This window comes from Eretmochelys imbricata, chromosome 3 (assembly GCF_965152235.1).
Source record: "Eretmochelys imbricata isolate rEreImb1 chromosome 3, rEreImb1.hap1, whole genome shotgun sequence".
NCBI lineage: Eukaryota > Metazoa > Chordata > Testudines > Cheloniidae > Eretmochelys > Eretmochelys imbricata.
In genome coordinates, this window is record NC_135574.1 from 148,620,546 (window position 1) to 148,635,397 (window position 14,852).

The 14,852-nt window shown below is 57.2% G+C and overlaps 1 protein-coding gene across 1 annotated transcript in view; it reads left to right on the forward strand.

The window, feature by feature from the left end:
* The window catches only part of CAPN11 (calpain 11), a 29,650-nt gene extending 24,207 nt beyond the window's left edge, over positions 1-5,443 (forward strand). The window contains exons 18-22 of the mRNA XM_077813583.1: positions 281-349; positions 464-542; positions 1,120-1,236; positions 2,596-2,654; positions 3,262-5,443. Of these exons, the coding sequence (XP_077669709.1) occupies positions 281-349; positions 464-542; positions 1,120-1,236; positions 2,596-2,654; positions 3,262-3,288 (351 nt within the window). The 3' untranslated portion in view covers positions 3,289-5,443. The remainder of the gene's footprint in view (positions 1-280; positions 350-463; positions 543-1,119; positions 1,237-2,595; positions 2,655-3,261) is intronic.
* Positions 5,444-14,852: the final 9,409 nt, after the last annotated feature.

The following is a 14,852-nucleotide window of genomic DNA, read 5'->3' on the forward strand; positions in this document are numbered from 1 at the left end:
TGGGGTGGGGCACAACAGCTGTTTAATTGCTGCACAGCATAGCAGCGTGAGGGGATCCTGTGCCCAGTTCATGCAGCAGGGGAGGGAGAGGAGCCAAATGGAACTGAGCAGGTTAGAATTTGGCCTGGCTAAAAGCCCTGTTCTTGCCAAAAGTTTCCTGGGATCTTGAATGAACACAAGTGGCCAGGGCCTCTGCCCTTCCCAACCTCTTCCTGCCCCTCCCTGCACTCAGGGTTACAGACCCTTGGCTGGTCACTTTCTCCTTGACTCTGCTTCCCAGAAAGATGGCAGCGCCCGCCTTGGCCTTGTGGAATTCCAGATCCTGTGGAACAAGATCCGAAGCTGGCTGGTAAGGAGGTGACTTTTGGAGCGCTGGAGCGAGACACACTCCTCCATGCTGGGGTATGGGGTCGGGGGAAGGAAGTGCCAGCCTGGTCTTCACTTCCCCATTGTGTCATTGCAGACAATCTTCCGCAACCATGACCTGGACTCGTCAGGCACCATGAGCTCCTATGAGATGCGCATGGCTCTGGAATCAGCTGGTAAATCAGGAGGGGATGGGGGAAGGTCCCTGGGTAGGGGTAGGCGGATATGTTGATCTTGGACCCTGGATGAAAGTCCCTTGCAGCTGGATCAAGCCCGATACCCCCCTGGTGCCATCAGCTCAGAGTCCGCCAGTCATGGCATTAGGGTCACACCTGAGATCTGTTCTGGCTTCCTGTACCCAGTACCCAGAGTCTGCTGACTGCTCTGCACTGGGGGTACTGTCCGTAATCGTGTGGTCACAGCAGTGTTAGTCTGAGTGCCTTGAGAACAGATGAGTCTGGGATCCAGGCAGGGCTGGCCCAACCTCCAGCCACTCCATTGTGGGGCTGGCTTCCTGGCAGAAGGGAATCCAGGGGATCAAGTGGACTAAGTGTCCTGGCTACAGATTGGGGGAGAGAGCTGTAAACAGAGGGCTAGTGTCCCCCAGCCCATCAGCCTCTTATTCCAGGATGGGCTGGATTCTGTTTCCAACTCCCAGCTGTTGCTGAAACCCAAAGGGTATGGCGCCCTCTTTTTATAGCCCATCCCTCGCTCTCCTGGGGACTAACGGCTTCCCCCATCTCCACCCTCCAGGCTTCAAGCTGAATAACAAGCTGCACCAGGTTGTGGTAGCACGCTATGCCGATGCAGATCTGGGCGTGGACTTCGATAACTTCGTCTGCTGCCTGGTCAAGCTGGAGGCCATGTTCAGTAAGTGCCATCTGTAGGGCGCAGCTGCACCCAGCACCCACCACGCAGGAGGTGCAGAGGAAATCCTGCCTGCAACCGAAACTGGTAGATCAGGGAAGCCAAGTGGCATTGCCTGGGCTGTGGGTGGGTTAACACCCCTGTTCACACTGGAGCCTGGAGGAAAACCTTGATTTTAAGCTTCATCTGAAAGAAAGCATTTCCCCTAGTGGGGCTGATGGAGTCAGAGCGCCCCCTAGTGAGTCACTGACATCACCCCCAGCAGCAGAGCCCCGCTGAGGATGCTACTAGGCATTAGGACTGACTTGCTGTCACGGATCCGCAGGACTGATGCTACACCACCAACTTTGGAACAGTCTCTAGGAGGAGCCCCTTCAGCGTGCCCGGCCCCCCAGGGGTCTCACTCTTCCTCCCCGGGGAAGCCATGGGGCCTCACTGCCTCCTTAGACTGGACCTCTGGGTCTTCAGCACTCCTGCTTCACCCAGTGATCTCTGATCAGCAAGTCCAGCAGTGATAGACTCCTGGCACAGACTTGTACACTTGTCAGGGTTGAGTGCACCCCACCAAGCATTTGGATTGACACACAGACAGCATGGTCAAAACAGTTTTAGTCCACAGGAGCACGAGCAGAGGAAGTCCTGGGGGTAGCCTAGAGAGCTGAGGGTTAAAGCATAGTCCATTCTGGTTAGCCCAGCCAAGCTGGAGTGAACCCCTTTGTTCAAGCTCTGTCCAGGTGAGAGCTCTGACTCCTTCCAGCAGCCAACTCTTATCCTCCCATCTCTCCAGTCCTGCTCTGGTGGGGGGGAACACACTTCCTCCCTCCCTCTGGGTGGTTGGCTGATAGATGTCAATGTCCCAGTGAGTGGATTTGCCATTGTCTTCTCAGATGCTCTATTGACCTGGGAACTAATCCCCGTCACTTAAGCACTACAGCTATGCCAATGCAGCATTTTAAGTGTAGACCTGCTCTTAGCCTGCTCTGAGAGTCCTTTTTGCACCCACTGGGTTACAGTGCAGCATAAAGGGGAAACTGAGGCATAAACAAGACTCATAAAAATATTCCCACTTTGTCACAAAGTGCACCCTGGGTTTTCAGGGAAGTCTCCCATCCAATTCCTGATTCAGCCTGACCCTGATTAGCTTGCAGAGCTGGGCTGGGCTGGTATCAAGTATGGGCTGGCTGTCAGTATTGAGGTGCAGCTGTGACATACTGAAATTGCCCATAATCAATGGCTCCCACACCATACCATGTGACTGCACAGCTGTTGACCCAGGGGCTGGGCATTCAGGGGAGGATTCGTGGCTGAGAAGCTTGTGGCAGCTGCCCCCTGAGCAGCTCTCGCTCCTTCTGCCCCCTGCAGGATTCTTCCGCAGCATGGACGCCGAAGGCACCGGCACAGCAGTGATGAACCTGACCGAGGTGAGAGCCAGCCCTGGGCAGCCAGAGGGCAAAGGGAGCTCTCCGGTGGAGCTGGGGAAGCTGGCTGGATCCTGGGGCGTAAGGGGGATCTGGGTTAGAGAAGGGGGAGCCCTCCAGACTGCTGGGGTAGGGGAGGGAACGAAAGTCCTCACCCAAAAAATGGAAGGGAGGGGAATGGCAGACCCCTCCTGTCCACATCCTCCCTCAGCCAGCTCTCTGCAGCTGCGCTGGCTGCTGGGCAGCATTCCCAGCTCAGTGAAATCCCCAAGAGGAACAGATCCTGCCTAGGGCCTGGTTTCCTCACCACCCCCATCCTCTGTATCTAGGGATGTGCCCAGCCCTGGTGACCATCTGATCCCCTGAAACAGAACAACCAAGGCTTTAACTCTGACTGAGTTGTGGACCAAGCTAGTGGGCTGGGGGAGGATCATTACTGTAACCCCTGCCCCTCCAACCCTAGCCCCAGTGTTCATTCACTGTCCCCCTACTGGTGGCTCAGTCCAGGTGGAAGCCCAGGCTTTGGACCCCCCTCTGTTGCAGTCTGGTGGGGCAGCGGTTTGTGGCTCCCTTTCCCCACCAGCCCGTTCACTCTTTCCTCTCCCCACAGTGGTTGCTGCTGACGATGTGTGGCTAGGAGCAGAGACAGACCCATGCTGGCTGAAACACCCCGATGGGCTGGGACACCCCATAGTGCCTCCCCCTCGGATTTACAGACACACAACGTCCCGTCATCACCCCTGCTCCTTGCCTCTCTATCCCTCTCCCTCACCATCCCACACTGAGCCCATGGCCCTCACCCCACCTCCCAGCAGGACGCACTCCAGAGTCATGTTGCCCCTTTTCAATCCAAGCAGCTAGTCAAAGTTTGGGGCCCTGTGGGTGTTCCAGCTGGGAGTAGAAATTGGTGATAGGCTGATCTCTTTGATGTAGTTTTGTTTATTTACAAAGAACGTACAAAGTCCTGTGTCTGTGAAGGCAGAGTGAATTGACTAGCAGGAACCAGTTTCTTTGGTTCACAGCACCAAGATTTATCTTTTCACCTGCACCCCAACCCAAAAACCTCTCCCCCGGTTTCTTCCGGGGTCAGCCACCGTGCTTTTCCTTCTGCCTGTCTCTCTCATTCAGAGTCTGCCACACAGTTTGTGTTATTCCCCCATACACACACGTGCACACCTGCTGACCATACCCAGTCGTACCATCTGCCCACTAGGTGCTAGTTTCTGGGCAGATTATTAGGTTTTGTTTCAGGTGTGACCCCTTAGCTGTCTCTTATGATGGACTTAATTGAGGGACTTATTCACACATCAGTTAGAAGTTTTAACTCCACCCATAACAAGTTCACTGTTTCAATTTGTAACAGACCCAGTAGCCAAGCCTCTCTAGCTCATTCCTGATTGTGGGTATGGCTTGTACTCTGCAATAGGAGGAGGTGGGGGAGGGCATAATGGGGTATGCTGCATGTTGAGTCATTGCACATGGTCTTCAGACCAGCAACTCTAGCTGCATGTAGCGAGGCGCCAGTAAGGGATGGAACTTGACTGCAGGGTGCAGAGTACCTGGCCCCCATGGGGAGGGTGTGGGATCTATGTCACTTCCTGGGGGGCTGCTCTGGCCCACGCTGGCGTTGGTGCCAGTTTGACTTTGTGAGTGAATCCCCCCAGGTCTCAGCACTGGGAATCGCAACCCTGCGTCTTTGCTAGGGGCTGGGCTGGGCGGCAGCCAGCGTGGGGGTTGCCTCTGGTTAAAACCAAGAAGGGGCACTTGAGAGGAGGGGAGAGATCTAGTGGTTCAGAACCAGGCAGTAGGACTCCTGGGTCCTGTTCCTGGCTCTGGGAGTGGAGTTTGATTTAGGGGTTGGAGGAAGGAGCTGGGAGTCAGGACTCCTGGCAGCCGAGCTGTTCTAAGCACTTACATGCTTATCACCATTGTGCCTGGGCACCTTCTAAACATGGCCATGACCATGACCAAAGTATAAAGCCCCCTTGTGGGTCAGGACTTCTGGGTCCTAGCCCACCTGTCACTGACTCGTGTGGCCTTGGGCGAGTCTCTTCAGCTGGTCTGAGCCTTAGATCATGTCTACACTAGAGAGCTTCCAGCAGCACCGCTGTAAGATCTCTCGTGTAGCCGCTCTATGCCGACAGGAGAGAGCTCTCCCGTCCGCATAATAAAACCACCCCCGCGAGCGCCAGTAGCTATGGCAGCAGGAGAAGCTGTCCTGCCAACACAGCGCTGTGCACACCGGCACTTCTGCTGGTGTAACGTATGTCGTGTAGGAGTGTGTGGGTTTTTCTTCACACCCCTGAATGACGTACGTTCCACCGACAAAAGTGGAAGTGTAGACAAGCCCTCGCTCTTCAACCCAGGGTTGCTGAGTGCAAGAAGATTGTGGTGAATGTCACTCCTCTGCCCGCTGCTGTTATTTAAGGGGGCAGCACACCCTATATCTGCCCTAGAGAGAAGTTTAGGGTTTTCTCTCCCCTGTACCACCCCCCACGTGTCTCGACAGGAACAGGGCTGTGATTCCCTCCCCCAGGGGTGAGTTCCTTTCTTGCCCCCTTACTTCATGGCCCCTGTGCTGCTACTGCAGTGGGGTGGCCCTCGGCGGGGCTCTGTCCAAAGCCCCTGCCCTGAGGCAGGAGTGTGGGCAGCAGCACGAGCGCTTGGCCCTCCACCCCACCCCTTGCCTATGCATCTCTGCAGGATGTGGCTGTGGAAATAACCACTTCTGCTTGGCTGGCAGAGCTGCCTCCCCAGCCCCTGCTTACCACGTAGCCTGGATAATAAATAGAGATCTGTACAAACGCAGCCTCTGCCGTGTGTGATTGGGGGCATAAATCTCTCGCAGGGGCACGGATCTACAGCCAGGCCCTGTGCACAGCCTGGGCTGCTGGGTCGAGTAGGGGAGTAGCCCCCGTCTGCACTGGAGCAGAGCAAAGAGTCTGTCCCTCCCCAACAGTGTCTGGGGATAGAACATGGGAATTAGCCCTGGGACAGTAGGGTGGTGGCACTGCTCCCTCCCTGCCCATTGTGCCACAGCATAGTGGGTGCTGTCAGAAAGCGCCCCCGACCCATCTCTGCTGAACTGCAGTGGAGGCTGAACTAGGGTTTGGGGCAGGGGACTGGGCCAGTGGTGCAGTGTTCTGAGTGGGCCCAGCTGCTGCAGGGATGAGACACGCAGCTGTGTCAAGGAGAGGCTGAATGGAGTCTGAGTTGCAAGGGGATCCCTCTTTCCAGGGTGCGTGGGAAGGTACAGCTACCACCTCTTGGGCACACGCAAAGGGGCAGTGCTGTCTGTGGGAGTAACAGGAGGGAGCTGGGGCCTAAGGGGCCATTAGCCTTCTCTCCCCTGGCCCCAAACTGGGGGGCAGTCTTGTTCCCCCAGGAAGCTCTGTGGACCAAGGCAGGGCTGGGCTGGAAGGAATCCCCAAGCCCTGGCCACAGCTGCTGAGGGGAAACCCATCATCTGCCGTAGAGGGCTCTATTGGTGGAGACTAGGGCCACAGATGGCATTTCTGGGGGTGAAGTAACTCTACTGGGTTTCAGTTTTGTGCCCTTCTGTCCTCTGTGTGTGGGGGTGAGATGGGGTGAGGCTGTAGGCCTGCTGTTGCATTAGAAGGGTAGTTAGCTAAGTCCCTGCCCTGAAGCACTGCCTGCCCTATGCCCTGGGTATAATTTCCTGTGGTATTTCTGCCTGGCACTCACTAGGGGGAAGTACAGCTCCTCTGCACAGCCCACCTGGCAAAATCCTCAAAGTGCCAGGGGGCTGTGCTCCAGCTGAATGGTGCTGGTGGCTCCGGGCCTGGAAGGAGCCCGTGTTGTAGTCAGCAGAGGGGCTCTGGGTTTGGGAGACCGGGAAGCATCTGGCGAGTCAGGCTGGCTGGGCAGCACCACCCTTCTGTGCTGGGAGCCCAGCCCAGCCGCCATCCGGTGCAGTCATTTCTCACCTCCGGGAGTCACTGGAGGGGAAATGCAGCAGCTCTTGAGCGAGTGCCCTGGGGAGCCTGCTGAGTCGCTGCAGCATTTCTTCGGGGGGTTGGGAACCAAACCAAGCTTCCTACCCGGATAAGCCCACTGGGCCAACAGCCCATGAATTGAAAGCCAGGCTCCATGCATGTTTCCATTTAGATGTCTGGGTCAACGTCCCACCCCATCCTGGATGCTTGGGTGCAGTGCACTAATGTAGCAGCCATTCACCTCCAGGGAGCCAGCCTGCTGTGCCGTCAGTGTCTGGGTAACACGTGTTGGATTGTCCACCCCACAGAGACCTCAAGCAGGAATAATTGAGAGGGCTGCAGGCCAGGGGTGAGGGGTGTTGGCAGAACTGTGGGCGGGGGAGAGGTCCCAGGCTGGAATAGCAGGGGGCTGCAGAGCTGGCTAAGGGAACATAAAGCAGGATTCACCATTTCCCCTGAAGCAGCTGGCGCCCTGGACTAGGAAGAGGCTGGGCTGCGGGCCATTTCTGCATACTCTGTGTGTGTCAGTGTGGCGGTCACTGTTTATTCCTGAGAGACAAGGTAGGTGAGGTCATATCTTTTAGTGGAACAACGTCTGTTGGTGGAAGAGACAAGCATGTCTCTCTCAGCACCAGAAGTTGTTCCACTAAAAGCTATGACCTCACCCACCTTGTCTCGCTCCTATCCCGGGCCCAATACAGCTACAACAACTGTTTATTCCTGGCATTTCTCAGCACAAAAAAAGTCCGTGCTTGCCACGTGCAAGTCTGAGCCCGGGGGGGGAGGGCACATCCCTGGAGAGCTAATGTGGGCCAGGGTTGGCAATAGCCCCCTATTAAATAGACATTGCACAGCTTCTCTGGGTTCAAACAGCCTGGCCACCTGAAAAAGCCCTCATATAGCCCAGGGCTACCAGGCACATCACAGGGCACCCATATGTTTTGTGACAAGGGGCTGTTCCTTCAGCTTCTCTTGGCATTTCCATCCATTGTGCTTATGTGGGGGGGCAGAGGGGAATGCTCACACAGCATAGGGTTAAACGTGCAGAGGGAGGGAATGGAGTGGAGACAGGCCTGCAGCTCTGGGGCTCTGGCCCTGGAAAGGAGACCACACAAGGCACGGCACTTGACCCTAGGTAGGGATTTTGGGAGGCCAGAGAATGCTGCTACTTCCTTTGAGATGGCGCAGGTCACAGCTGGATGCAAAGAGCTTCCAGGCAATCCGCACAAAGGAAGGAGATGGGGAGGAGGTCCTTAGCCTGTATTGCTCAAAGCAGAGTCTGTGCTTGGCTTCTGCTGGTGGAATGGCTGCTCGTACCCAGATAGGGAGTCCTGGCCCAGCCCTCCTTGGAGCAACCCTCCCTGAGTGTGGGTGAGGTTAGCGCTTGGGAAAGGAGCTAAGAGCACTTGCAGGGGCTGCTGTCCCTTGGGCTCCCCACTCCCGATATTCAAGTTGTGCCGGAATAGTGCACATAGCTTCGTGGGGTCTGTTCACTGAGCGAGCTGCAGGCTCTTGTGTGCTGTGCTGGGAGGCACAGCCTGAGAAAAGTGTGTCCTGGCCACAGCTTCCTCCATCCCCCGCTCCTCTGCTCCCCGCCGCCTCCCACCCCCGCAGCTTTCCTCACCGCTTGGAGCTAAGCACCTCCAGGAAGGTTCCCTTTGCCTGCAGCAGCTGCCTGACTGGCTGAACTCCCTGTGCGTGTGTGTGTCACCGGAGTCCCTGGGCGATGCTCTGGAACTGCTCCCCATGAAGCCGGTCAGGACTCTGGTGAAGTCTCCTCTCTGGGAGCAGACTGTCTGAAGGGCAAAAAGCTCACACGGCTTCCACCTTCCTGGGTCTGACCTTGGAGCATTCAGCATCCTCTGCTCTCCGTGCGCTTCCCACAGCGAGTCTGCCCTGGCGGGGTCCTGGGGAAGCCAGAGGGTCCTGCACCCCAACTCCACAGTCAGAGGTGACTCTCAGCCAGCCAGTAAAACAGAAGGTTTATTAGATGACAGGAACATGGTCTAAAACAGAGCTTGTAGGTACAGAGAACAGGACCCCTAAGCCAGGTCCAATTTGAGGGGCAGTGAGCCAGACAACCACATCTGGACTTCACTCCTCATCCCCAGCCAGCTCCCAACTGACTCATCCTCCAGCCTCTCCTCCTCTGGGCTTTCCCCTTTCCCAAGCCAGGAGGTCACCTGATCCCTTTGTTCTCCAACCCTTTAGCTCTCACCTTGCAGAGGGGAAGGGCCAGGCCATCAGTTGCCAGGAAACAGGGTGTCGGCCATTCTCTGTGTCCAGACCCCTGCACACACCTGCCCTCTAGGGCTCTGCAATGATCATACACCCTTACCCCACCACCTAGATACTTAAGAACTGCATAGGGGAAACTGAGGCACCCCCACACTATTCAGAGGAAACATTAAGAACAGTCCCACTTCGTCACATCATGTAAGGGGCGGCACTGGCCTAGAACCCCCCAACCCCGCTGTGCAGATCATTGTCTCCGCATGCTGGCCATGCTGTCTCTGTACAAGGCTCAAAGGGGCCTCTCAGCTGGGCTCCATTGGCAAGCGGATGGGGGGGATGGGACAGTGGGGGCTGGGAGTTGAGCAACAGTGACCAGCTGACAAGCAGGAGAAAATCAGAAGCAGAAATGGCTTTTATTGCTCTCCCAGCTGTGGGGACTCATCACTGACACAAAGGGCCCAATTGTGGGGCACCCTCTGCCATTGGGCTGACAGGTGCCGCAGGCTTAGCCTCATTGACCAGGCCTTCTGGGCAGCAACTGGTGGATCATTCCCCATGTAGCAGCTAGCCAGGCTGGTGCGGGGGGTGAAGGGGCAGCCAGCTGACGTCTCACTACCTCAGAGGATGCTGCTTACCCAGCCCCTCATGTTCCAAGGGGGGCAACAGGGAGGCCCAGCTGGGCTGTGCACCCCACCCCATAGTAATTCCAGTGCATAGGGCCCAGGGTGTTAGCCAGCCCTTGATGGATTCAACCCACAGGCTCCCTTAGCTATCGCTAACACAGAGCCACCACTGCCAGCTAGAGGTGGCATTCACACTCCTGCCTCCCACTACACCTTGGGGACTGACGCGTGCAGGTGTAAGGCAGACAACTTGTGCCCAGCCTGCTCTGAGATCAGCCAGCAAGGGGCACTGTGGGGCAGCTGGGAGGTCAGAGCTGCTCAGCGGGCAAGGAGAGCGAGGTGTGGCAGAAGGTGATTGGAGCCACTGAGCGGACAGAGTGCAATGGGGTGTCTGGAGCTGCTCAGCAGACAGGGAGCACTGCAGCAGTAGGGGGCAGTGAGAGCTGCGTAGCAGGCAGGGGGTGCCATGGGGTGGCCTAGGGCAGTCAGTGGGCAGGGAGCACTAGGGGGGCGGTCAGTGTGGCCCTGCAGGAAGGTTGGTAGAGGTCAGAGCCACTCAGTGGGCAGAAAGCTGGGAACTGTGACCAATGGGAGCTGCAGAGGCAGCGCTTGTGGGGGCTGCATTGGCAGGTGCAGGCAGCACACGAAGCCCCCTGCCCCTCCCCAGGGCCACAGGGACATGCCAGCCGCTTCTGGGAGCGGCACAGGGCCAGGGCAGGCAGGGGGCCTGCCTTAGCCGTGACCCCGCTGGGAGCCCCCTCTCGCACCCAAGCTCCCTCCCAGAGCCTGCAACCTGCACCCCCTCCTGCATCCCAATCCCCTGCCCCAGGCTCAGCCCGCAGTCCCCTCCCACACTCTGAACCTCTCGGCCCCAGCCTCCAGCCCAGAGCCCACACCCCTCCCAAACCCCAGCCCCCTGCCCCAGCCTGGTGAAAGTCAGGGAGGGTGGGGGACAGAGAGCAACAGAAGGAAGGGGGGGGTGGATTGAGTGGGGCGGGGGCTCGGGGAAGGGGTGTGGTGGGGCAAAGGTGTTTGGATTTGTGTGATGAGACAGTTGGCAACCCTAATTACCGCCATTCCTAATCCTTCATCCTGCCATGAGTGCAGGGGGCTGGACTAGAGGACCTTGTGACGTCCCTTCCAGAACTATGATGCTATGATTTGGAAATGGCAGAAAAGGGGAGCTTACCTTCTGTGGCCTGAGGAAGGGGGTGCTCCCAGAGGCCAGGATTCCCCCAGATTGCAGGGGGGTGTTCCCATGGGCTGGGATTCCCCAGTCTACCCTGGGGAAGCTGTACTCACCAACAGTCTGCATTGGGATCAGATGGCAAAGGGGGACTCCACCCTCAGGTCAGGAGTCCTCTGGGGAGGGGGCTGTTTCTTAGCCATTCCCTCCTATGGTCCCCACTTCCCAGCCCCCTTGCCCCTCTGTCGGCTACCAGTGCCTCTCCTTGAGTGACTCCCTCCCTGGTCCCAGCTTGGCCCAGAGCCTAGCTCAGCTTTGGGCCCATCACTGGCAGCCGAGGCCTTCCCAGTCCTGTGAGCATTAAGCCTGCACAGTCGCTGTGCCACTTCCTCTGGCAGGGCCCTGGGGCCAGGAGCTGCCTGAGGATCTCTTCTCTTGAAGCCAGCAGCTTCAGAATCTGCCCTGCCCTTAGGGACGGGCCTCCCCATCAGGTCCCTAGCATTTGTTTTCAGTGCCAGCTGCTCCTGTCTGTCCTGCCCCCCTCCCCTTTGCCAGCCCATCGGGTGCCTCTGAGTGAGGGGAAGGCGTGGGGGATTCGCAATCCATGCCCACCTGGCCCTACCAGCTGCTGCTGCCCGTAGCAGGCAGGCTCTCTGGCCCGCTCTCCCCATCAGATGTGGGTTTCGCTCTCCTCCCAGGCCCGCGGCTGCAGGAATTCCAGACCCACTGGCACAAAGGGGCCTTTGTTGGGGGGAAGCACCCTGGATGCTGGCTGCTGCTTCTCAGAGCTCAGCCGCTGCTCCTGGCAATCATCTCACGACAGTCAGGCTGGGGAGAACTGCCTGGGGGGGCGGGTGGGGGCGACAGACTGGAGCCTGGGGGCCTCTGTATACCCAGAGCAGGCACAGCCTGGGCAGCAGCAGGACTCAAGCTTCGCTGCCACCCTGCAAATGTGCCTCAGCCCTGCCCTGGAGGGGAAGATGGGGGTTCAGTGTCTATGGTCCAGCCGGTCCTTGGCCTCTCTGCAGGGGCTGCCCATAAATGATAAGAATGGGGGGTTTTGGCATGGGGATCTCTGGTCTTCAAATATCCATCACATGCTACCAGCCTGGGGGGGGCCTTGGGCCTGGTGCTCTATATGGGAACGACTCAGTGTCCCAACCCCCTGAGCCTTCTGGTCCCCTCTCCACCCCCCTCCTGTTCCCAGAGCCTCGCCAGCCTGTGCCAGGGGATAGACCCATCGCTGGGACAGCAGCTCAATGAAAATACAAGAGCAGCCCCTCCTCCCCCCCACAGTCCCTTGGGAAACACCAGCAGCTCCTGGGGGGCCACCACATCCCTGGCACAGCTCAGAGCGGCACTGCTTGTCTTCTGTGGGCTAGGGGGCAGCAATGGGCCCAGGCCCCCCTGTGCGGAAGGGGAAGTCAATGGAGGGGCTGGCTGGGGGGATAGTCTGAGTACAGCATTTTGGGGGGATGTCTGGAGGGAGGGATGTGGTCCAAATGACAGGAGAAGAGGAGTTTGGCTGCAGCACTGGGGATGGACAGGAGGCAGGGTTTCTGGGAGGCAGCAGAGGAGGCTGCAGGCTGCAGGGATGGAGAGAAGAGCTCTGCTTTGGTGACCGCATCTGGAACGCAGGATGGCGGGCAGCTGTTGGACCCTGCCCACACCAAACAGCTGCCATCTCGGTACCAGCAAAACGGGGGGAACGGGCGGGGCCTGGCTCCCTCCAAGCCTCCCGACACACTCCATTATCCAACTATAGTCAGAAAACCCCCTCTCCGAGAATGACTATCCCACATTCTTCCTGCTCGGGGGCTGTGGACTCAGTTGTCACTGCCCCGCCTTTCCCCTCCCCTCCCAGCACAGCGCTGCTAAGGCCTGCCAGCAGCTGCTGCCCAGGAGAATTCTCCCTATCAGCTCTCAAGAAAGGCTTGGATCTCAAAGATCACATTCCTCTCCTCCCAGAGCCAGGACACAGAACCCCGGAGCTGGTCTGGGGAACTCTGCCAAGCTTCCCTGCTCGGGGACTGGCAGCACGGAGCTGAGCGAGCCCTGTGCCAGTCTCCAGCGGAGGTTGGGCTGGCTGGTGGAAATTCATCCTGCTGGATGTCTCTCCTGCACACCAAGGAGAACTCTGCTCGGGCCAGTCAACTGCCCGCAGGAACTGAGGACTGGAGCAGGCCCTTGCTCACCCCATGTCACAAATCCCAGAATTTCCCACTTGCCACGCCCTCAGCATCTCGCCTGCCGAGGTGCAGGGAGCAGAGCTGTATAGAGTCTTGCTACATGATTTCTGACACGCAAGGGCTGGGGCCACTGAAGAGCCAGCAGGTTCCCACTCCCCTGTACGCACGCTACCCTGGCCTTCCTTCCCCACCTCAAGACGCCACCTGCCATCCGCTTTGTGTCTAATCTCCTGAAGTGCCTCCTATCAGGGGCTGATGCAGACCATTCATCTTGTCGCTTTGTTGTTCCCTCCATAATGGCTTCTCCCTCCTGCTCTCTGTGTCTATCACCACTGTTTCTGCAAAGGCAATGCTATCAGGGGGAAAAGGTCAATGCTTTGGACTAGCCAGCCTCCTCCTCACCTTCCTTGCCTGATCCCTGAGTCCAGCTCCTGCTTTGTCTGTAGAGATTGTACTCACTTTATTTGCATGAATCTAGCCTGCTAGGCACAGTCCCAGCCAGAGAGGTTTCTTTGGGGGTTAGTGGCAGTCTGGTATCTGGAGTCAATGAGAGCAGCTGAAGCTACAATCTGTTCCCTTCCAATGTGCTGAATTCTGCAGCACTGGCCCTTTAAATGTGCCTTCTTAGGGGCCGCAGGCCAGGAACCTTCTCCCTGTCTCTAGAAAGGGGCCATGGAGCATTTCTCACTGACAGTGAGATGCTGGCAGGCTCTGTCCCTTGGGCCTGCTGTTTCTGCACATGGCTTGTGGGCTGTGACCTCACCCTTATCCGGCAGGAAGAGGGGTTGGGCCGCGGGCAGTCCAGTTCTCTTAGGGTTTGGGATTCTTTCTTGTGTTTGGGGTTACAGCTGTCTTGCCCCAGCCACCCTCACTCCCAAAGGAAGCTGCTCCCAGCAGCGGACATAGGAACGGGCACTTTGCTCTGAGGACAGCCATCTGCTCTGATGGACAAAGGGATGTTCTCTCCAGCCCTGTCGATGTGTCACTGCACAGGCATTCCCATCAGATCGGCCACAACATGTGCTGTGATATGGAGTGAGATACTCAGACTTCCATCTCTCGCTGGATCACTGCAGATTCACACCAGGGCCCTCCCTGACCTGTCCTAGCACCTTCCATCTGAGGCTGTCAAGGCACTTTGAAAACATGAGTGAATTTTGCCTCCCATTCTCCTGGAGGCAGTGAAATATCGTTCTCCGTATGGTACAGATGGGGAAACCGAGGCACAGAAAGGCCAGTGACTTGCTCAAGGTCACACAGTGAGTCAGTGACAAGCTGGGAACAGAACCCAGGACAGGAGTCCTAACCTGTAGCCCCTCTGCTCTAACCAGTAGATACCACTCCTCTACCAAAACGGGAACCCTGGAGTCCTGATTCCTACTCCTCTGCTCCATCCTCTAGCTCACGGGTGGGCAACCTATGGCACGCATGCCGAAAGCGGCACACGAGCTGAGTCAGTGGCATTCACGCTACCTGGGTCCTGGCCACCGGTCCGGGGGGCTCTGCATTTTAATTTAATTTTAAATGAAGCTTCTTAAACATTTTAAAAACCTTATTTACTTTACATACAACAATAATTTAGTTATATATTACAGACTTATAAAAAGAGACCTTCTAAAAACGTTTAAATGTATTACTGGCATGCAAAACCTTAAATTAGAGTGAATCAATGAAGACTCGGCAGACCACTTCTGAAAGGTTGCCGACCCCTGCTCTAGCTCATGCTCCCTTCTTCATCACATTCGTTTGCACTTGGGTGAATTTACCTCTCTGAATAGGAAAGGTCTGAACACCAGCCACACCAAACCCTGAGAAACAGCAAGAGCCCCAGGCCCTAAATACACCCCAAAGTGCGTGTGTAGGGAGATGCGGGACACCTGACACCTACACTCCTGCTACTCAGAATCCTCCATACATGACACTCCGACTGGCTGCAGTGGGGACAACTGTGCTGGGACCCATGGAGGATCCTGAGCTCAGGAGCGGAATTAACTGCAGGGGCAGCTGGTGGA